At 44.2% G+C, this 21960-nt stretch overlaps 1 protein-coding gene across 3 annotated transcripts in view; it reads left to right on the top strand.

Moving 5' to 3' along the window:
- The first annotated feature begins 401 nt into the window (after positions 1-401).
- The window catches only part of rab11fip3 (RAB11 family interacting protein 3 (class II)), a 69202-nt gene continuing 47643 nt past the window's right edge, over positions 402-21960 (top strand). For 2 of the 3 annotated variants that reach the window (XM_055651474.1, XM_055651472.1), the window contains exon 1: positions 402-804. In XM_055651474.1, the coding sequence (XP_055507449.1) occupies positions 571-804 (234 nt within the window). In that variant the 5' untranslated portion in view covers positions 402-570. Of the gene's footprint in view, positions 805-5432; positions 5525-21960 lie in introns of those variants that run through there. The other variant, XM_055651473.1, reaches the window with a different exon arrangement.

The raw sequence follows: 21960 nt of genomic DNA, 5'->3' as shown, positions 1-21960 counted from the left end.
TCTCTTATCCCGCCGCGGGTCAATTACGAATGGCCGGGTCGCACGCGCACAGTAGCCAAGCCCCCGCCTGTTAGCAACGCGCACGCGCAATGGCAGCGGCCGGTCGCGCATGCGCCGCACGGTTGCTATGCAGCGTCTCCAGGGCCGCGCGGGCGCGCCGGGAGACGGGTTACGTCATCGCGAGTCGAGTGATGGCGGCGCGGAGCTGCCGGGGGAGCGACTGAGAGGAGCGGGGGAGAGAGGCCGGGAGGGCCGCCGTGCGGGGAAACAGGCCCGGTGCCCGCGCAGCGAACGAGAGAGGCCGGGGGGCGAGGCACACAGACCGAGAGCCGAGGTCGGGGCCCACCAAGTGAGGGAGGGAGGCCCGGGGTCCCGCTGAGCGAGGGGGGTGGGGGGGGTGGAGAGAAGAAGAGAATCCCCGAGTGCGGGGATCAACGCCGGGAAGCAGAGTGAGGAGCCCAGGACCCGCAGTGAGGGGTGGGTGGAGACCGAACCGAGCCCGGTGACCGGCGCCGAAATGGATCGTCCCGATCCCCAGTGAACGGGGGTCGGAGCGGCGCCGCACCGGGCATGGAGAGGGACATGAGCCCGGGGATTGAGTGCCAGTTCCTACGGCCCGAGGGGGACGAAAGTTCGGGGATTGATTGTCAGTCCCCCGGGCCCGAGGGGGACGAGAGCCCGTGCTTTGAGCCGGGAGAGTGCGAGAGGTTGCGGGTGGTCTTCGACATGTTTGACCTGGCCGGGGAAGGACTCATCCGGCTGGAGGATTTCTGCCAGATCGCCAGCAGCTACGGCGCGGAACAGGTAGGGTGATAGCGTGATGTGAATGTGTGGGAGGCGGAGAAAACTCGCAGATCATTGTTCTGCTGGTATCATGGAAGGATTCACCTTCCTCTGCACAACGGATAACTTCAGTCAGATTAAACAATCAGGCCATCAAAATGATAAGCACAAAAATAAGATATAACGGGGGGTTTATGATTCAGGTGGCGAGATGAGATAAATGACACATCCGTACCGAGCTATAAAAGATGCTTGACTCATGTTTTGTTAAGCTTCCAGCGAGTTATTTAGGTCATTGCTGCAAGATTTAGATAAACCAAATCATCTTATTTTGGTCGGGAAATCTTGATCTTGGTTTCTTCCATGCAGTCTTGCGTTAGAAGATTTGATGCAAGGATGTTTTCTGTAAAAACGCTGTCGTTTTGTGTTTTACGTCCAAATGCGGGCTGGTCACGTGAGATATCTGCGCGAATACTGTGTCCCTCCTTCTCCATCCTTGGGTCTCACCCTGGTGTTCAGCTCCAGAAACTACGTAAAAGAATGAGGCATCGTAGTTGAAACTTGGGATCAACTAAAGAGGGGTTCCCTACTTGAAACTCGAGCACACTGGTACGGGTTCTGTTCCCTGGGGCAGGAGGGATAACGCTTAAAATTGAGCACATTCCTGAGGCCACAGTCTCATTATTAACGGGAGCTGGCTAATTTTACAAGTGTAAGCATTGCTGTGGGTGGAGTTGGACTCAAAGCTTCGCACTTTCTTAAAATGGAAAGTGGATGTTATGTTTTGAGGAAGTACTGATAACCGTTTACCTACACTTCGAGGACAATGTCATTTGTAGATTATTACAAAAGGAATGCCTTTTTGCTGATGCCTAATTATTACGAATGCCTAATAATTGGTGCAGAAGAGCCTTGTTTGTGTGTGCTATGACTCTGACACTATAAATTGCGTGTGCTATGACTCTGACACTATAAATTGTCGTAATCTATATGCATATAGATAAATCAGAATGAGAATGTGTTATTTATCCAATTGGTTGAGACTCCATTCTTGAAAATAAACTAGTTCAATTAGGAAATTTGTGTCTAAATCTGCAGCATGGGATTGCATGTACCTCTGATACACTGTCCTTACTAGATATAATTAAATCTTCAATGGCATCTGGCTGCTTGTAATTAGCTCCGTCAGCAGTGGTTTGCCGGTTTTGCTTGCTGGTTGCCTCAGTGAATCGTTGTCGTTCTGAAAGATGCTGCCTGTCAAAGTGGCTTTGGAATTTCTAATCTCGTGTTGCTAAATATATTTTGTAGATAGGAGGTGGGGTGATTGGTGGTGAGAAAGGGCCTGGAGGATTTTTATGACTTTGAGGGTGTGGAGACTTGAACATACAACATTTTAAAGATAACCTGCACTGAATTAAATGCAGATTAACTATTACATTACGTAGTGAATCTTGAATAAATCTGGATTTAGTGGATGGGAGAGCTGTTGAGAATAAAATGAGTATCAAACATGGATTAAGGTTTAAGAGGGAACTGCAGATGCTGGAGAATCGAAGGTTACACAAAAAAGCTGGAGAAACTCAGCGGGTGCAGCAGCATCTAGGGAGCGAAGGAAATAGGCAACGTTTCGGGCCGAAACCCTTCTTCAGACAGATTAAGGTTTCATCAGCAAGCCTGGGATCTTGTTCAACCCTACCTCAGCAGGGATCTACTGTCGGCTTTTGTCGAGATTGTACTCTGTATATCGGTTTGTACTGTTTGGACTAGTTACCAAGTATTACTGATGATTTGTGGTACTATTGATTATTGTATATTTGCGATTTAATGTGCCTATAAATCTACAGCAAGTAAAATGTTTGCGTTTCCATTCTCGGTTTATATGACAATGAAACTGAGATGGGGTAAGGCAGGAAATGAGTAGTGAAGATGGAAACTGGTGATGTGCAGCAGAGCTGTGGGTCGTAAGAAAATGTCATGTTTACTGATTCATTTTAATGGAACCTGATTCATTTTAAGATTGTGGTGGTGTCAGTGACTGCAGACCAGGGAAAGTGCACCAAGCCCCAAAGATCACTTGTGCCGTTTTTGATTTGAACAATTTGTGGGGTGGCTGTGACAAACTTTGTCAAAAAATTAAAAAATGGGAGTTTCCTGAGGTGAACAGTGGGAGGTTGTGCCATTATCAAGGATGACTGACTTTATTTCTTGCTTCAAGTATAACTGTAACAAGTTTTTGGCCTTCAACAATATCCCTACTGAGAAGCGTAGCCTTGAATACAATATATATTTGTATCTGTTGCATATATATGAACTTGGCATACAAAGAGGAAATGGGTTCTTCCATCACATCCCGTTTTAAATACTGAATGCCTGACTGTAGCAAACTTGAGAACATGTAGCATCGGGTGTAATGGCCATTGTGCGCAGGAATCTTTCTGTTCAGAATAAGTTTAAATAATACGAGGAAAAAAATTGGATGCAGGTAATTTCTTGAGTAGGAACGTCAAGGCGCCTTTGTACAGGGGTCAGAGAAAATTTGTTTTCATTGGCACAATGTAGCTGAAAGGAAATCTTTCCAATGAATGGTGTTCATTACTTGCTGTTCAAGGAGTATTCTAAACGGGATTGAGATCTTTATGAAGGAGCATAGTCATAGAGTAATACAGTGTGGAAACAGGCCCTTTGGACCAACTTGCCCACATTGGCCAACATGTCCCAGATACACAAGTCCCACCTGCCTGTGCTTGGTCCACATCCCTCCAAACCTGTCCTATCCATGTACCTGCCTAACTGTTTCTTAAACATTGGGATAGTCCTCGCCTCAACTACCTCCGCTGGCAGCTTGTTCCAAACACCCACCACCCTTTGTGTGGATTCCTATTAAATCTTTTCGCCTTCACCGTGAACCTATGTCCTCTGGTCCTCGATTCCCCATCTTTTGGCAAGAGATTCTGTGCATCTACCCAATCTATTCCTCTCATGATTTTATACACCTCTATAAGATCACCCCTCATCCTCTTGTGCTCCAAGGAATAGAGACCCAGTCTACTCAACCTCTCCATATAGCTCGGACCCTCTAGTCCTGCCAACATCCTTGTGAATCTTCTCTGAACCCTTTCAAGCTTGACAATATCTTTCCTATAACAAGGTGCCCAAAACTGAACACAATACTCTAAATGCAGTCTCATCATTGTCCTGTACAACTGCAACATAGCCTTCCAACTTCTATACTCAATACTCTGCCTGATGAAGATTAATATGCCAAAAGCCTCTTTGACCACTTTATCTGCGACTCCACCTTCAAGGAACCATGCACCTGCACGCCTAGATCCCTCTGGTCTACAACAATCCCCAGAGGCCAACCATTCACTGTGTAGGTCCTGCCACAGTTAGACGTCCCAAAATTCAACACCTCGCATTTCTCTGTATTAAATTCCATCAACCATTCCTCGACCATCTGGCTAATTGATCAAGATCCTGCTGTAATCTTTCACAAGCATAGAAGGAAAAGATGTTGAGGAATGTGGTATTGGTAGCTGATGTGAAGGTGCCGTATAGTCTAGATGTCACCTATACAAATTTATTTGAGCTGTTGTGGGTTTGGAGAAATAGAGGAGAGACATCAGAAGTTTAAATTCCAGGGGAATGCAAGAATTTCATTGTCCTATCTGGGACACATGACGATAAACTCTCTTGACTTGATGACTTAAATGGAGCTCAACCTTGTAGTAGAGTGGTACTTGATATTGGCATGGCAGGGTTGTCAGTAGAATGATGTTGATTGGGTAAATAGTTGTAGCAATATACCTCAGTCTAGTGATGTTCACAGAGGTGGGCATTGTGTAGATGGCAGAATGTATTTGATTGTTGTAAACCGTGATGCCTCAAAGGCGAGTCCATTGAAAGTAAGTTACAGTCTGTGCATTCACATGATTGCATATATGTTAAGTGGGATGGATTTATGTAACTTTCTTTCCACTATACAGGTCCACCACCAATGGGAAAGGATCTGCCGGCTTGGGCCGGACTGAGGTTCCAGAATCCAAGAGGCAAATGTCAAAATTACCTCTAATCTGGACACTTCATATAAACCCCTGGTTGGGCTCTGCTGTACTACTCTTTGATTATTATTTTTTTAAGACCATATGAAACTGCCTGCTTTAACTCACTCCAAATCCCTCTTGCCCATTATCCTCTCGCTCGCTGGCTTATGTGGATTCCAAAGAAGCAGCATCAATTATTTTTATAATCACTTACCAGGCATCCTCCAAGGTTTATGTTCAACTCTGATTCTGGAGCCTTGGCCATCCCCTTGCTCATCATTGGTAGCATTTGCAAAAAGTAATTTGTTCCTGAGCCTCTTGCCTCTACTTTAAGGTGCTCCTTGAAACTTACCCCATGCAAATCTTTTGGTCAATTATCCTAAGATTCAGTATGTTGTCATGGAAGGATGCCACAGATATGTGGTGTCAAATTTCATTAATGCTTCTGTGAAACTCATTGAAGCATTTAGCTGGGTAAATGTAAATTTGCTGCTGTTGTTGAATGACTGGCTGTTGCCATGGCCGTGGAGTTATGACATCATTTGAAAGGCCAGTTGGTGCAGCAAGGAGCTGCCATCAGCATGGCCAGAGCAAAGGTTATGCTTGGCCTATCTGCTTGTTGGAATGTGTTGCCTGTCAACGCTGAAACATCTGCCTTGCATTTTGCTAATTGTATTGTGAAATTCTTCACATTTGGTGTAAGTATTGGAGCTATTTTGATAACAGAATAAGTATTTTTGAAAATTATCATGGAAAAAGTAACCAGAGGTGCTGAAATTCAGCTAGGTGCTGAAATTCACTGTCGATGCTGGAAATGCAAGTACAGAAAATGCTTGCCATCTTCTGGCATGCCTGGCCACATCTGTGGCAAGGCATACAGAATGAACGTTTCTGATAAAGGGGTTTCAACCTGAAACATTAGTTTTCTTTGCCTATGGTTGTGGCTGGCTTTTGTGTTGTCCAGTCCTGGCCTTTGTGGCTTGATCTTCATCCTCTTGGCTGCAATGTCCCATCATTGTGTGAAGCTCAGTAAGATCCACTGTTGTGGTAATGATGTTTAGCTGATGTTGCCATTGAGTGATATTTTCCTGGTGTTGGGTAGTTTCTGTGATCTTTGCTTTTATTGGGGTTATAATCGCAGCTACCATTCGATGCAATTGGCCTGAAAAAAAACAGAAGACAAAAAATACCACCTCTTGCTCAATTTTGCATGCCCTTCTTGGAGTGTCACAACCTTGGTGCTCGGTTTGCATCATGTGCCATTGGAAAGCAGGGAACCAGAAACTTAAAGACTTGCCTGTAGATGCTGCATATAAGGTATATGTAAGGCAATACAGCTCTGAATAATATCTAACTGCTGGAAATGATGGGAGAAGTTGTTTGAAGTGCTTGGGGTCATTTTAGAATGGTACATCCTATATTAAACAGTTTTAAGTCGAGTTTACAGATCTTGGTTGAATTATAAACTGAACTAGTTATGTCCTAATTGGTTAGTGTCAACCAGAGATCTGAGTCCTGCTGCTTTTGGTAAAGAAGCGTGTGCAGTGTTCGTTGCATGGAACAAATTGCTAGTGTTATTGACCTATAATTAGCACACCACCCATTGCCCAATACTCAAACATTGTGTACCATCGCCAGTGTTGTCAGTCTGCAGGGCACTCTTGGAAAAAAGATGTATGGAAATCTGAAATAAGAAGAAAGTTCTGGAGATTGTCTGCAGGTCCTGCTGTATCTGTGGAGAAAGCCATGGAGTTAGCCTTTTGGATCAATGACTGCTTCAGTGGTACATTCCTTGTGTTCAGATGTGGTATATTTGAAATTTTGTGCAATGTCTGAATGCAGCGTAGTTCTCTACAGTGCTTTAGAAATTCCTTGCAGGTAGCTCCACTGAGCCTGCTGCAGAATAGCTGATTTCTTAATAAATCTGCAGTGCAAGTGGACGATGTGTTGATTCTGTGGAGGCACTTTACACCATCAGTTGATCTCCATAACCAGTGGTAGATATTTCCAATCTGCACTCTGTTGGCCTGAATTAAGCTGGTGACACCACTGGCAAAGTGGCTCCTGGTACGTCTGAGATCAGATCTTCTCTGAAATCTTTTTCCTAATGATGGTAGGAGTAGGTCGTTCTGCCATTCATTTCATCACAGCAGATAGTTCTGCACCACTTTGCTGCAGTAACTCCATACCCTTTGATTCTCATTGCATCTTAAAAATCTCGATCTTTGTTGAATGTACTTAACAACTGAGCCTCCATCTTCCCAGGGTAAACAATTCAAAACTTCAATAACCTCTGGGTGAAGATATTTCTTATTTGTCTTGAATCGCTAAGTCCTTTATTTTACGACTTTGATCCTTGTTAACTGCCCACCCATTTGGGGGAAACATCCACTCTGTCAAGCTCCTTGAAAATATTGTACACTTCAAAAAGATTCAAATTTTTCTAAACTTGAGTACAACCCTAGTTGTGCTCCTGCTGCAAGTAGGGAGACCAACCTGGACACTATTCCAGATGTCATCGTAAATTTTTTTTGTCTTTATATTAAAACATTTTTTTGTGTGTGTTAAAAGTTTGTGTAAATGTTCTCCGGTTTGTTTTATGTGAGGGGGGGGGGGGGGGTCGTGTGAAACATTTTTCAGTTTCTCACCTTGCCGGAGATGCGATTAATTTTTGGATCGCACTCTCTGATCGCTCTGTGGCCTACCATCGATTGAGCTGGAGGACTCCTCGGACTGAGGGGAGTCCGGCGTGGGGGAGCTGACATCCCTCCCCCCCCCCCCCCCCGATCCAGGCGCAGATCGCCTCAATGCGGATGGCCCGCCGCTGGTTAGGTGAGATCATCCCGTCAACGGAGGCCTCGAGGCCCCCGGCCGGGGGAGAACAGAGGGAAGAAATTTAACGGTTTTTTTGCCTTCCATTACAGAGAGTAATGTGGAGGAGTCTCTGTGGTGGATATTTACGTTGAAATGTGATTTGTGTGTTCCGTTGCTTTTTATTTGCATGACTGACTTGGCAAATGAAATTCCTTGTATGTTGCGAAACATACTTGGATAATTAAGTATCATTGTGATTGTGATCAGAACCCAATATAATGGGAACAAGATGTTTCATGGGTTGGGATAGTCTGTTCCCAGAACGGGATCAATGTTGGACACAGATGGGTTAAAAAATTGGAATGGCTGAAATTGGTCACAACTGTTGCACTGTGTTCTGTTGGTGAGATTTGTGATTTGTGATGTGGTATGGATGCACTTTATTACTATGATCTGTGTTTCTATATGTGTTAATGTGACTAAAGCAGTGTACCATCATGTACTGAACCCAAATACCACCAACCCTGGTTGCGTGGCTAATAAAGATTCTATCTATCTATAGATCGGAGTAGCGGCGCGGCTCTGGCTGCAGCGGCTTACCGGCGGTCCCGTTGTCTTTGTGTTTTTTATGTTGTTTATTTTGTTTGGTTAGTTTAGTTTTTTGGTTTTAGCTTGTGTTTTGGGGGGGGTTGAAACGGGGTTTGCAGTCTCTCCCTGCAGGGGAATACGACCTTTTTGTCGTATTCCCCTTCTCTGCCTCCGTCTGCGCTGAGGCCTAATGGAGCTGACGACCTCGAGGCTCCGGAGGCAGAGCACAGTCAGGACTCGCTCTGAGCTCGCTCCCGTGAGGGTGGTCCGGCTCGGGGCTGGAATGAGGCTGGGACGCTCCCGTGAGGGCGGCCAGCCCGAGGGTGGAACGAGGCTCCCGTCGGAGCAGCCGAGCTCGGGAAGGTGCGGCGTTGGCAGCCCGAGGGAGGTTCGGCGCCCAAGTCGGGGCGGCCTGGTCCGGGGGGAGAAGCGACGCCCAAGTCGGGGCGGCCTGGTCCGGGTGGAGAAGCGACGCCCAAGTCGGGGCGGCCTGGTCCGGGGGGAGAAGCGACGCCCAAGTTGGGGTGGCCCAGCCCGAGGCTGAAGACGGCACAGTACCCGCGTGAGGGTGGCTGGGACGGTGTTCTGGCGGCGTTGGCCTGAGTCCGGGGTTCGGCCGCGGGCCAGCAGCTGCTTCTGCAGGACTGGTGGGCGGCAGCTTCAACCACCTCGGGCCGCTGTGTTTGAGCCGCGGGACTGTTCTTAACATCGCCCGGGGGGGGGGGGTGGGGTATCGCCCCAGCGCAGAGGGAGAAGAGGAGGGAAGAGACTGCGACCTAAGGCTTTTGCCTCCATCATGGGTGGACTCGCTGTGGTGGATGTTAATGTGTGTTTATTGTTGTTTTATTGTATGGTATTATATGTATGACTGCTGCAATTTCGTTCAGACTTCAGTCTGAATGACAATAAAAGGCTATCTATCTATCTATCGTCACAGAATTGTAGTTAGTAACCATAGGCATGATGATCATAAATGGATGTGAGATGGAACCAACTGGTCTCTCGTGGGTTATTTTCATTAAAAGATGCAACGGGCATGGATGGAATGTTTTCAGCATGGTATCATCAAATCGGCAGTCTGGCACCCGTTCTCCATTCTGCAAAGTTTAAAAAAAAAAAAACAACTTGAGAGTTGCCTGTGAAATGCCTTTCTGTGCCCTTTTTTCAAACTGTACTTCAGCAATGGAAGTAACTGAAAGATCTAATTACTATCAGGGAGGCCACAGTACCCAACTTGGAATGTTAACTGTTACTGTTTGATTATCTGGCATTTTTTTCAAAGTTGAGAATCTCACAGAATCCAAGATGATGGGCACGAAAGCAGCATGCAGTTTGCGATCAAACTTGTGACATCTCTTTATCATATAATGCTGTTTGGACTGCATTTATTTATTTTTCCATTGTCCAAGAATGGAAGCATACTACAGTCAACGTGTTTAAAAAGAATCTGAATGTAGATTGGCCGTAGTCATTCACCACAGCAGGCTCTTCGGCCCACCATTTCACGCTGACCTATCCTAATCCCATTGACCAACACCTATTTAGTAGCTGTTTATTCTTTGAAGATTCAAATGCTCATTCGGGTATTTTCAGCACTTCAATTGCCTGTGTATGTCACAAAACTAGTTTTGAAGCATTTGAGAGCTTCAGAGGGATTTTGTCCAATAATGCTTGAGGATTTTGTACCTGTCTGATATAGTCGCAATCAGCATTAAGTGACCAGACTAGTTTGGTGAGCTCAGTTTGATGGAATGTATCTCCACATTCCAGAAGAACTGTCTCTATTTCATCCCTCCCTCCCTCCCCCTCTCCGAAAAATAAAATCTCCCAGATTATCAGGTTGCACTTGATTTTCTTGACTGATTTTAAATTGGTCATGCTATGGAGAGTGGCCAAATCAGCCCATCAAATTTGTTTGTGCAATTAATCCATCCATTAATTTGCTCTCGTATCACAATTAAATTATTTCCTTTTTCACCCAACTACATTCTGAACACTTATTGTGTCTGATATTATTGTAACCCTGACCCTAACCATTTGCTTTGTTTATAACAGAAATTCTTGTTTCTGCCTTTAGATTCTTTTGTCATCTGTCTTTGTTCCATTTTCCTGAGGTTTGACTGCTCTGTTTACTCATCCCACAGCATTAGATAACCTTCCCACTACCACAACAAGCAGCCCTTTTGCTTTTTGAAATGTTATGTGTAATTTATGTATAAATGTTTCTTGTTTTTGAATCTGTGCCTGTGAAGCTGTTGCAGGCAAATGTTTTCAATGTGCCTACACCTCACTGTACTTGTGCATATGACAAATTAAAAATTAACAAATGTATTTCCAATTTGCTGAGATGTATCCATTTAGCTGTAAATTCCCATGTCTTCCGAATTGGGTCGGTGTGCTCCAATAATCAACTTTTAAATAAATAAGGTGGGACATATACTGTAAATGGTAGGGTACTAAGGAAAGTTGATGAACCCATGTCTTGGCGTAAGGCGTTTAGATGAAGTAGAATTTGTAAAATGCATCTAAAAGATTTTTAGAGCAGAATGTAGAGGCTCCTACTAAGGAAGGGGCTGTTTTAGTCATTGTATTATGAAATACCCTGCCAGTGAGCAGGCTGTGGGCTTACCTCCCACATCCTTGGAGGCCCTCTGGGGTCGGCTGTGGGAGGTGCCCATGATGGCGCATTCGCAGGTCGTGTCCAGACCAATGTGTTGGTGGAGTGGGCCGCTAGAGGCCCTGCAACAGCCTGGAGCTCAATTGGATCAGGTGCTGCTCCAAGGTGCATGGTTCGGACATGGCCTACAGTGGTGGAGGACACCGACAACATCACTTGGTCAGGCTGACCCCTGCAACTTTGATCCAACACCACTGCCAGGATAACTGGCCTTTAAGGCCAAGTTAGGCCTGCATTTTTAACAACTTTGAAACTGAAGGATACAAGATGCTTTTGGAAAATGTGGCGACTCTTGTGTACTGCCTCAGTATAATCTACTATTCTTGCACTCTTCAACTTAAGAATGATAGTGCCTATGAATAGTAAGATTTTTATTGAACTGTGCAAAAAAGGAATTTAACTGTACCAAGCACATGTGAAGAATAAAGCACCTTTGAAGATGGACACCTGGTGGAATTGTATGTGAAGGACACACTAACCATTATTTGGTACGTTTCAAGGTTGTCATGGGAAAAGATACGATTGCCTTTTTCCCTGCTGTGACCATCACTCATTCCCTTTCCAGTTGCATGTTCTGGAGCTGCTGGGTTACCTGCTGCTGAAAGGTATTTCCCATAAAGCACGTCCTCTGTGCCACAATGATGGCAGCTGTTGCTCCATCTCCGAAAGCCTGAGCTGTGGACAATACTTTCTGCACTGGAGGTTTTGTAGTACATAATGTACATTCTATGATCTTGGCTGGCCTGCTGTGGCTCTATTTATTGCATTAACTTCACTAACCATGTACCTAAAATACCATTCATTTCTTTACTTGCCCTCGAGGAACTTTTTAATTCTCTGTTCTTTGTTTGCATAAAATGGTTGTTTTTTTTATTTTTTTATTAGAACGTTCTACAAATAAAATTCTTGGCTCCTTTTGAAGCTTTTTTTACTTGACTGCAGCTGACACCTGACATTGCTTTTTCCGAGCACCTGATATTTACTGTGATTGAGATCACTGGCGGTGGATACGTGGCAGAAATGTGGGGAGGGAGCTCTGTGTTATAGTTCTTGTTGAACCTTGCATCCTCTGTTAATAGCTGCCCATGTACTTTACCAGAAGCCGCTGGCTTGCAAAATTTGCAATGTCCAGTGCTGCCCCACCAGTAAGACTGGCACTTGCATTGGGGATGCAAGGAAAATAGCTTGGTTATATTTTCACTTGATGGTTTTCACTGTAATTTTCTTGACCTTCTTCCTGACTTGTACATCTGAGTTCCTGTGGTATGGAATAATGGTTCGATTGAAAGATGCATGTGGAAGACTTCTGCACTCCTTGCCCATTCTGCTTGGACTGTGCTATATAAATTAATTCCCCCTCTGCTTCTTAAACTTGGCACTTGGTTATTTTGTGTGCTGCAGTGATGTCCTTTACCTAGCTCCCTCCCAACCCTGCTGGTTACACATTTTCCCCTTCAAATTCATGCTGACTGGAACTAATCCTGTTGAGTTCTCACTTATCATTTCCTTAGTAATGTAATCCAACATGTTCCTAGCAAGTAGTGTGATGCATTTGGCTTGAAGTCCAAATCTTCCAAGTTGGGGCCTTTGGGGCACTTGGATTGCTTCTATAATCTGAAGAGCACAATAAGGTTGGTCTAGTTTTTTTATGTGAATTGAAAATTGGATGTGAAAGATTGTAAGGTGCGAATGGTACACAGTAGGACAATCAGTCCTTTGGAGGAAAGCATTTGTCTGAAACAAAGCTGATCATCTATTTTTAAATACTTGCAGATATGTGGAGATGTTCTACTGTTTTCCATTTCACATCAATATCTGCCATTCAAACAAGTTTTTAAACTAGTTAAAATGTTCATAACTGCATATTTTAACAGTCTGAAGTATTTTTTAAAAGTGTATTGTCATCTGTAGCAGCAAATATTTGCAGTCGGTTTATAATTACACACTGCCACTCAATGGACCTGAATTTGAGTTTATTTTAGAGATTTTATTTCCCTCATTTACAAAGCTTCGATGTAGCTGCCTTTGTTTTGATTTGGATTCCATAAATTGATTCGGAGGGTGCTATTTTTCCATACCTTGGTAGTATCTTAATAGACCGTATCTTGGAGTAAATTACTCGAAAGGCAGGTGCAGGACATGCTGTGGTGAGGGGGGTGGTTGCAGTCTGATGTTTAGAGCCCCTGATATTAAAGCAAGATCTGTTGGAGATCTGCCAAATATGGAACTCCTTATTTGGTGGTTGAATATTGCTGAGGTGTCGGGGAGGGGGTTATAACAGTTAAAGCTACTGGACTGATATCCTAAGCTTGACTGTTGATCCGGCAACACCTATTTAAACCCCAGCGCAGCACCTGGGTGGTTTACATTCATTTGAATTGAAAACCCATTATCAGTGAAGGTGATCATGAAACTGCTGGATTGTTTTAAAAACTGAATCACCTGGATGAAGAATATTTCAGTTTGGCCTATTTGTGAATTTGGCCACAAATGTGTATAACTCTTAATTTCCTTCTAAAATAGGGGCACAGTTGTGTGCCACAGAAAAGGGCTCTTTGACTACCATGTCAATGCTGACCATTTTCCCATTTCAATATTAGGTCTGTATCCTCCTATGCCTTGCCTTAAAACAGTCCAACAAAAGGCATTTAAGGATGGGCAACAATCCTTGTAAGTCAACAAACACAAACAAATCTGTCAGTATGAATATCTCTCTTGCTGATCACATTGCATGAATTTAAAAAAATTAAAAAAAAACAAAAAAACCCTACTTTTGAAGATCCCTGGTGAAATGTTATTGTGGTGGAGCAATAGAAAGCGGAGGTGATGCTAAATTAGCTAGGCTCTCTGGAAACTGACTGAAGCTGGTTTGTGTTCCTTGTTCAGATTATTTTCAAGCTTTGCTGACTATGTCAATTGCTGCATGACTACCCAGCAAATGACTGACTTCAATGGGCTCTGTGGCTGAAGAGCTGCAAGTGGCTTTTATCTTGGATTTGACTTGACAGGATGGCAGCATTCCTAACAGTTCTGGCTCCACTGAGCTATTTTGAGATTAGTTGCGTTTGGTTATGATTCTGTATTGTGAGTTGGGATCTGAATCTGGGAGCACTGAAAGTAGCCCTGGGCAGTGTTGATGGGATGGGACGATGCATCTACATTGTCACATGCATGGGGCTTCTACAATAGCAAATAAACCTGATGCTGGTGGAGTTCCTGCGTTTGATGCAAGGGGAACACAGGACGGGTGAGCGTGCGCAGCATTCTGGCTGAGAGCACCAGTCTGAGATTAGGGAGGCAGGTTCCATATTTTATATTGTGATTGATTGTTTGCAGTGTGAGTGTTCTTGTATATTGTATATGCAGTTGCAGTATGTTGAGATTTGTGGCTGTGTCCCATGCGTTTTCACTTGATAACTTGTCTATCACTTGGAGTACTTCATTTGAAAATGCGTTTGAGAATAACAGGAAATAAAAATATTTGAATGTAGATTCAGGAAAAGGTCTGGGCCGAAGGGCCTGTTTCCACACTGTCTCAACTAAACTAAATGTGTATTGAGACTTCAAAAATCTGTGTAGTTTGCAAAGATGTGAAGGAGAAACGTCAATGATACTCGTATCAAAAGCTCTAGTCTGTTAGGAAATGTAACTTCTGGGATGTCTGACCTGGTAAAGAAACACTTAATTTGTAAAGTCTTTGAATTTTACACTTTTTAAGGCCCTTGAGATACTAAGAGGGGCATTGTCTGATGTGGTAGCACAGATTGTAATAGTTGGCCTGTGTTTCTTTGAGAATACATTTGAAGTTTGAGATTAGATTCCGTATTTTTTCCGTATTATGTTTGTCTGCTTCAGATGCTACTGAATGAGGATACGAAGCCCTCCCATGAAATGGTACTAACCCCCTCCCCCCGTCCTGTATAGTTTACCAAGTTTGTGTTATTTCAAACTGCATTTTTAAACTCCATGCTGTTAAAGAAGGAACTGCAGATGCTGGAAAATCGAAGTGCTGGAGAAACTCAGCGGGTGCAGCAGCATCTATGGAACGAAGGAAATGGGCAACGTTTTGGGCAGAAACCCTTCTTCAGACTGATGTGTGGTGGGGGGTCAGGGAGCAGAAAGGAACAGGAGGAGCCCGAGGGCTGAGCGAGAGCTGAGAAGGGGAGGAGACGGCAAGGGCTACAAAACAAAAGAGCTCATTGTCGACTTCAGGAGGCACAGCACCGACTTAGCCCCCCTACACATCAACGGCGAGTGTGTGGAGAGGGTCAACACCTTCCGGTTTCTCGGTGTCCATATCGCTGCTGACATCTCCTGGACGGACAACACGACAGCGGTCATCAAGAAGGCTCAGCAGCGGCTGCACTTCCTGAGGGTCCTCAGGAAGCACAACCTGGACTCTAACCTGCTGCTGACCTTCTACCGCTCGTCCATCGAGAGCCTGCTGACATACTGCATTACAGCATGGTATGGCAGCTGCACCATGGCAGACAGGGAGAGGCTTCATAGGGTAACTAGGACAGCGCAGAGGATCATTGGCTGCCCTCTCCCCTCCCTGATGGACATCTACACCTCCCGCTGCCTTAGCAGGGCAAAGAAGATCACCAAAGACAGCTCCCATCCTGCGTTTGGACTGTTCGACCTGCTGCCCTCTGGAAGGCGCTATAGGTGCATCAAATCCAGGACAAACAGACTCAGGAATAGTTGCTTTCCGAGAATTATATCTACTATAAATTCAAATTCACACATGCACTGACTACACCGCCCAACACGGACTTCCATCTGTATATATGTATATATGAATGTAGCGCCGCAGAATTTGTGCACCTATCCCCCCCCCCCCCATCTCCCTTCTGTTTTTTGTTTTTCTGTCTCTTGTTTTTTGTGCTAAATTGTATGTATGCACTGAGTACGAGCAGCTTTCAGTTTCACTGTACATGTATAGTGACAATAAATGGCATATCTATATCTATCTAAATTGGAGAATTCAATGTTTATACCGCTAATATGAGGTGCTGCTCCTCCAATTTCCGGTGCTGCTCACTCTGGCCATGGAGGTGGCCCAAACAGAGATCGGATTCGGAATGGGAGGGGGAGTTGAAGTACTGAGCCACCAGGAGATCAGGTTGGTTAATGCGGATCGAGCGTAGGTGTTCGGCGAAACGATCGCCAAGCCTACGCTTGGTCTCATCGATGTAGATCAGCTGACATCTAGAGCATCGGATGCAATAGGTGAGGTTGGAGGAGGTGCAGGTGAACCTCTGTCGTACCTGGAACGACTGCTTGGGTCCTTGAATGGAGTCGAGGGGGGAGGTAAAGCATCTCTTGCAGTTGCAAGGGAAAGTGTCCGGGGAGGAGATAGTGCGGGAGGGAAGGGATGAATTGACCAGGGAGGTACAGAGGGAGCGCCTGTCTTTGCGGAAAGCAGACGGCGGGGGGGGGGGGGGGGAGATGGGAAGATGTGGCGAGTGGTGGGGTCACTTTGGAGGTGGCGAAAATGACGGAGGATTATTTGTTGTATGTGGGGTGAAAGGTGAGGACACCTTGGATTTAAACTCCATGTTGGTCCAAGTAAAGACATTGGCATGTCTCTTGAATAGCAGCTTTGTATAGTATGTTGGACAGTGTTATTCAAATGGAATGCTCTACTTCAAGAATTGGGTGGCTTTTTCAGATATTTGGGGAAATATTGGTGAAGGAGCAGCTTCTATGACTGCTGTGTTCTCTACTGATGTAACCAATTCAATTAAAATGAACTTTAAGTTGAAGTTGCTGAAGGTCATGCCTTGTGGAGGAAGAGGCCTTGTGTCTGTTAGTGTTTCAGATTGCTGATCTTTCACCCGTCAATAATTATTCAGTTACAAATTGGGTAAACGTATCTATCCATAACGGACATGACGTGTGACTGTTTCCTTCTCATTCTGATTTCCTTTTTAACGGATGTTCCACTTTTTTGATTCTTAATACAAGATAAATTATTGGGTAGACAGCAAGTGCAGGAATAACTCAGAGGGCCAGGCAGCATCTCTGGAGGATGTGGGTAGGCAATGTTTCGAGTCTGGACTGAAGCAGTGTAACCAATCCGTAAATTATTTGCCTGTTTTTCATCTTTAAATTTTGTTATCTTTTTGCTATTCTTGCTCATCACATGGAGTGATTCTTTTGGGATTTGGTAATGTTTTGTGAAAATGAGTTGCTCACCTTGGATTTCAATCTCAAGACTGGTTTTCCAGCATCTTTCCCCCCCCCCCCCCCCCCCCCCCCCCCCCCCCCCCCCATGCAATTCCTTTCAACGTATTTATTGGTCTGGTATTGTATTGGCCACTTACCTGCTCTCTGCTGTTTTGTGGTTTCAACAATCCAGGTGAAACTATGCCTGAAACTCTTTTTCGCAGTATGTGTGGAAGGAGAAACAGTTAGTGTTTCACATGAAAGACCCTCTTTCGGAATTGGGAAAACAGAGGGGTGGAATCAAAAAGACAAAGGGAATATCTCTCATCAAGTGAGGTCAGGGTTGCTGTAGTCTTGATAAACTGTTTTGTAAGTTGAACTGCCTTTTGAAATACTCTTCCCTCAAGTGTAAATTATAGGGTAATTAAGTCCCTCTTGAAATAGTGCCCTTCTAATTAAAGTAATTTTGCACCAAATTTGGAGAATAAATTGTCATTGGAGAGGAAGCAAGTTTGAGCCAATCATTTGTAAAACTACATTTCATTATGTTTAAGAGCTTCCAATAATTGTTCTGCCAGAGTTTTATGGATCGTGAGGTTGTGGTGGACATACATGGGGCAGGCTTTGACAGCAGAATCTCTGCTGAATATTATTTTTATTGCGACAAATAACAAGCAAATTGATTTAAATACAGAAGTTTAAGAAGTACAGTGCATTTACCAACCATACATTCTGCATTTTTCCCCATCGAGTTTCTGGCTTGGCACATTCCAGAAGCTGCAGCTGAATTAAGTGTAGGATGGAGAAAACTAGGTTAAATTGTTGGCTGCTTTGTTAGGTGGTTATTGTGTTCTCAATGGGTGTTTCTGATGAACGGTATAACCAGCATTTGTTGTGTGCCAGGGTTTTATTACATAATTGTTAACCTAACCATAATGAAGAGGTTGGTGAATAAATAGGTTTCTATGAGGTTCTTACATTAACCCTTTGGTTTCTGGCAGTTTTGTGGTTTAAGTGATGCACGTACAAGTTAAGACTAGTTTAGTTTATCACGTGTACCAAGATGCAGTGTAAAGCTCTTTTTTGTTGTGTGCTATCCAGTCAGCGAAAATACTATACATGATTACAATCAAGCTGTTCAAAATGTACAGATACAAGGTAAAGGAAATAAAAAGGGACTAGGTAGGATCCACAAAAATTTACTAATTGCACATCCACTGCCGCTCACCTCGCACTCAGCCTCTCGCTCTCGGTGCCTTTGTATATCCCTCATTGTACCCCTCAACTTTCCCACTTTCTTTGTCTTCATAGCAAGCACCTCCTCCTTGGCTTCAGATTTGTCTTCGTCTTGGATACCCTTGCCTCTCCCTTCATATCTTTTCATACCAGATACCAAGCTTCATACCAAAACCATTCATTTAAAAACATTAAAGTAGATAAATCCCTGTGCCCTGATCAGATATATCCAGGAATGCTAGAAAAGATTAGGCAATTGAGGCAGGGACTATCCCAACATTTAAACAGTTACAGGTACATGGATAGGACGGGTTGGAGGGATATGGACAAAATGCAGGAAGTTGGGACTTGTGTAGCTGGGACATGTTGGCCGGTATGGGCAAGTTGGGCAAAAGGACCTGTTTCCACTGTGTATCACTCTATGACTCTCTAAAAAAATATATACAAAACAAGAACAGTGCATTAACTATTCCGACATTCCCAGCATCTGTTCATTCCATAGTGTCGTATGTGGTAATGTTTGCAAGCTATCCTTAAACCAAGCACCCTTGCCACTCATGTCGCCCCCTGGGGTGATATCCCTTCCCTTGTTTGAGGGGTGTCTAAACCAGAATCTACTCCTCAATTTCCCATAGCGGGAGGACCATACACTGTGGTCGTTCCCCCACAGAGCCCTGTTGTTGGCTGCGCCACGCTTCAGCGAGTCCCTCAGCACGTGGTCCTGCAGTCTGGACTGGACCAGTTGGTAACATTCCCTGACGGTATCCGTGACTAGTGTGTGACAGGGCTCTATGTTGGTCCCATTGCTTTTTGTCATTTGTATCAATGATTTGGATGAGAATGTACAAGGTTGATAAGTTTGCAAATTACACTATAATAGGTGACGTCATAGATGGTAAAAAGTTTTAAAATGACAGCAGCATAATGTTGATTAGCTGGGTAAGGGGGCTGAGGAGTGCCAAATTAAGTTTAATTTGATTAAATGTGAGCTGTTTCATTTAGGGAAGTCAAACAAGGGTTGGATTTTTGCAGCAGGGCACAGATACAAAGAATATGTGGCGTCACAGGTAAACAGGGTGGTGGAAAAGGTTTTTGGCGTTCTGACCTTCCAGTAAAAGCGTTGTTTAGAAATTGGAACGAGTTCAATTTAAATAAGATCTCACTGAGAATGCACTGAGTATTGTGTTCCGTTTTGGTCGTCCTGCTATCGGAAATGTGCCACTAACCTGGAAAGATTGTTTGAAAGATTCAGAGGTTGTTGCTAGGACCTGAAGAACTGATTAAAGCAAGAGGTTGGGACGGCTAGGTATTATTCCTTGGAGCATAGGCTTAGATATGATTTTATAGAGACGTGCAAAACCATGAGAGGCGTAGGGTGAATGTACAGTCTTTCCTGAGGTTGGGTAATCAAGAACTAGGGGTCGGAGGTTTAATGCGGGGGGGGGGGGGGGGGGGGGGGGAGATACAATACAAGCACATACAAACCCGAGGGGTTGCTTTTTCCACTTTGGTGGTGGGTGCATGGAGCAAACTGCCAGATGAAGTGGTCGAGGCAGCTACAGTAACAATATTCAAGGAAAGGTTTAGAGGGATATGGGCAAAAAATGCAGGCGTGCAACTGTTTAATGGGACCTCTTGGTCAGCATGTGTGAGTTGGGCGAAAGGGCCAGTTTCTGTGCTGCATCAATCTAGGAAGCACCAATTTGCCCCATGAATGCACATGGCACCAATCACAGTACTCTAATTTTCTCCTCCTTTGCATTTCTGCAACTTGTTCTCTCACACTTGCCCTTCTACTCCTTAATTATTTTTACCATTAAATTTCCCCTTGGTGTAGGTTGTAGTAGCTAATCATACCAGCACATCTTTGAGATGTGGGGATAAAACCCCACAAAGTCACAAATGGAACATGTAAACTCTGTGCAGATAGTACCCAAGAGCATGATGAAGCCATGTCCCTGGATCTGAGGCGCAGCAGCACAAACTCTTCTAGATACTCCAAACCCAGTGTTAGTTTTGTGGATACTTGTTTCAGTATTAATATCCCAGGATCCATTTCAAGGCACAGTAGCTATCGGCTCTGTCTCTGAACCTCCCAGCTCTCATTTTCTGTTTGGGGGAATGTTGGCAGCCATTACATCAAGCCACTTGCCCCTCTTCTCCAATCCTTTATCCTCCTAGTTGGAACATTTTTCCTTCTGCATCTGCTGCTTTCCTCCCCGCCTTAAAAATACCGATTTAAAACATTAACATTTCTCCATTCTGCTACCCCCTTGGCTTAATGCCCACTAAAGCATTTTAATATCCATTCATGCATAATGAGCACTGCAGAAATGTCTGTTATTGTATACTCAGCTGTTTTTAAAGGCTGCTGGCTTTTGCTACATTTCTTTTCGGTTGGTTCATATAGTTAGTCTTTTATGTGAAGGGGATCTGAGAGCTGTACCATGAAAAGGAGAGTTGTTCTACTTCTAAATGTAGAAAGCAGGCAGCAGAGACCTCGCCTAAAGTGTGGTTGCACAGACTCCAGGAAACGAGGCATCCTCCCACCACCATACCTGCTTATAACTCTGGTTTTGCATTTTTCCACTTGGCTTGGATTCTTTCCAGTTTTTAGTGCTTTTTGCTGCATTTAGTAGCAGCGAGTTCTGTCAGTGGAAACTATGATTCAGTGACGCCAAGTACAAATTTAGAATTGCTAATCTTCTGGTCTTCTGGGCATGACATTTGGAACCACTTTTACATGGGCAAAAAAACCACAGTTTTGCATGGTGTCATGGAACTGGTGTGCAACAATGCTGAGAACTGTCTCTGGAACTAACACGTTACAATGCTGAGAACTTGTCCTGCGCTCTATCTTTTCCTTTGCTCTACCTATTGTACTTGAGTTTGGCTTGATTGTATGCATAGTATTGTTCGGTTTGATTGGATAGCAAGCAAAACACAGCTTTTCACTGTACCTTGCTGCATGTGGCAATGGTAAACCTAAATATGCATGTGGACTGAACCTTTCCAAACAATAAATTGTTTAGTACACATTCAAATTGTTTTTTCCAATAATAGATAGAGAATGGAAGTGACAATTCAATTCTGTATCTAGGCCATAGACTTTCCCCCCCAATTTTATTGGGAGGAAAAATTTAGCCAGGACGGACCGGAGTAACACAGTTCCACAGTAATAGTATACTGTTGATTTGTGGCGCCAGCAACCCAGACATGACCCTTGCCCAGAGTGCGATCTGTGTGGAGTTTGCATGTTCTTCATGTGACTGTGCGACTTTGATTTCTCCCACGTTCTGAAGGTGCATGGGTGGTAGATGGCAGTGGAGCTGACAGGCGTGTAATAGGAATGTTCTTAGAGCTAGCTACAGAATAGCCTCAATTATTATGAAAATATCAAATGCAAAGTGCTAATGTGGTGTTCATGTTGGAGCCACAGCTGTATATCCTCGGCAAAGAATCTACCTGATTTCAGAGGATATGGTTATGTAGACAGCACAGAAATAAGGTAGATTGGTATAATTGGATTGTAAGACTACTGAAGCAATGATATGCCAATTATGCTATCATTGGGAGACCTTGTGATGTTCAAATTGTAGAAATGTAATAGCAACAGTAGGAAAAGTCAGACCCTTGGGGGAAAAAGGT

The sequence above is a fragment of the Leucoraja erinacea genome, chromosome 20 (assembly GCF_028641065.1).
Source record: "Leucoraja erinacea ecotype New England chromosome 20, Leri_hhj_1, whole genome shotgun sequence".
NCBI classification, from domain to species: domain Eukaryota; kingdom Metazoa; phylum Chordata; class Chondrichthyes; order Rajiformes; family Rajidae; genus Leucoraja; species Leucoraja erinaceus.
Note: the sequence above shows the minus strand (reverse complement) of the source record. Positions and strands in the feature narration are given on the sequence as shown.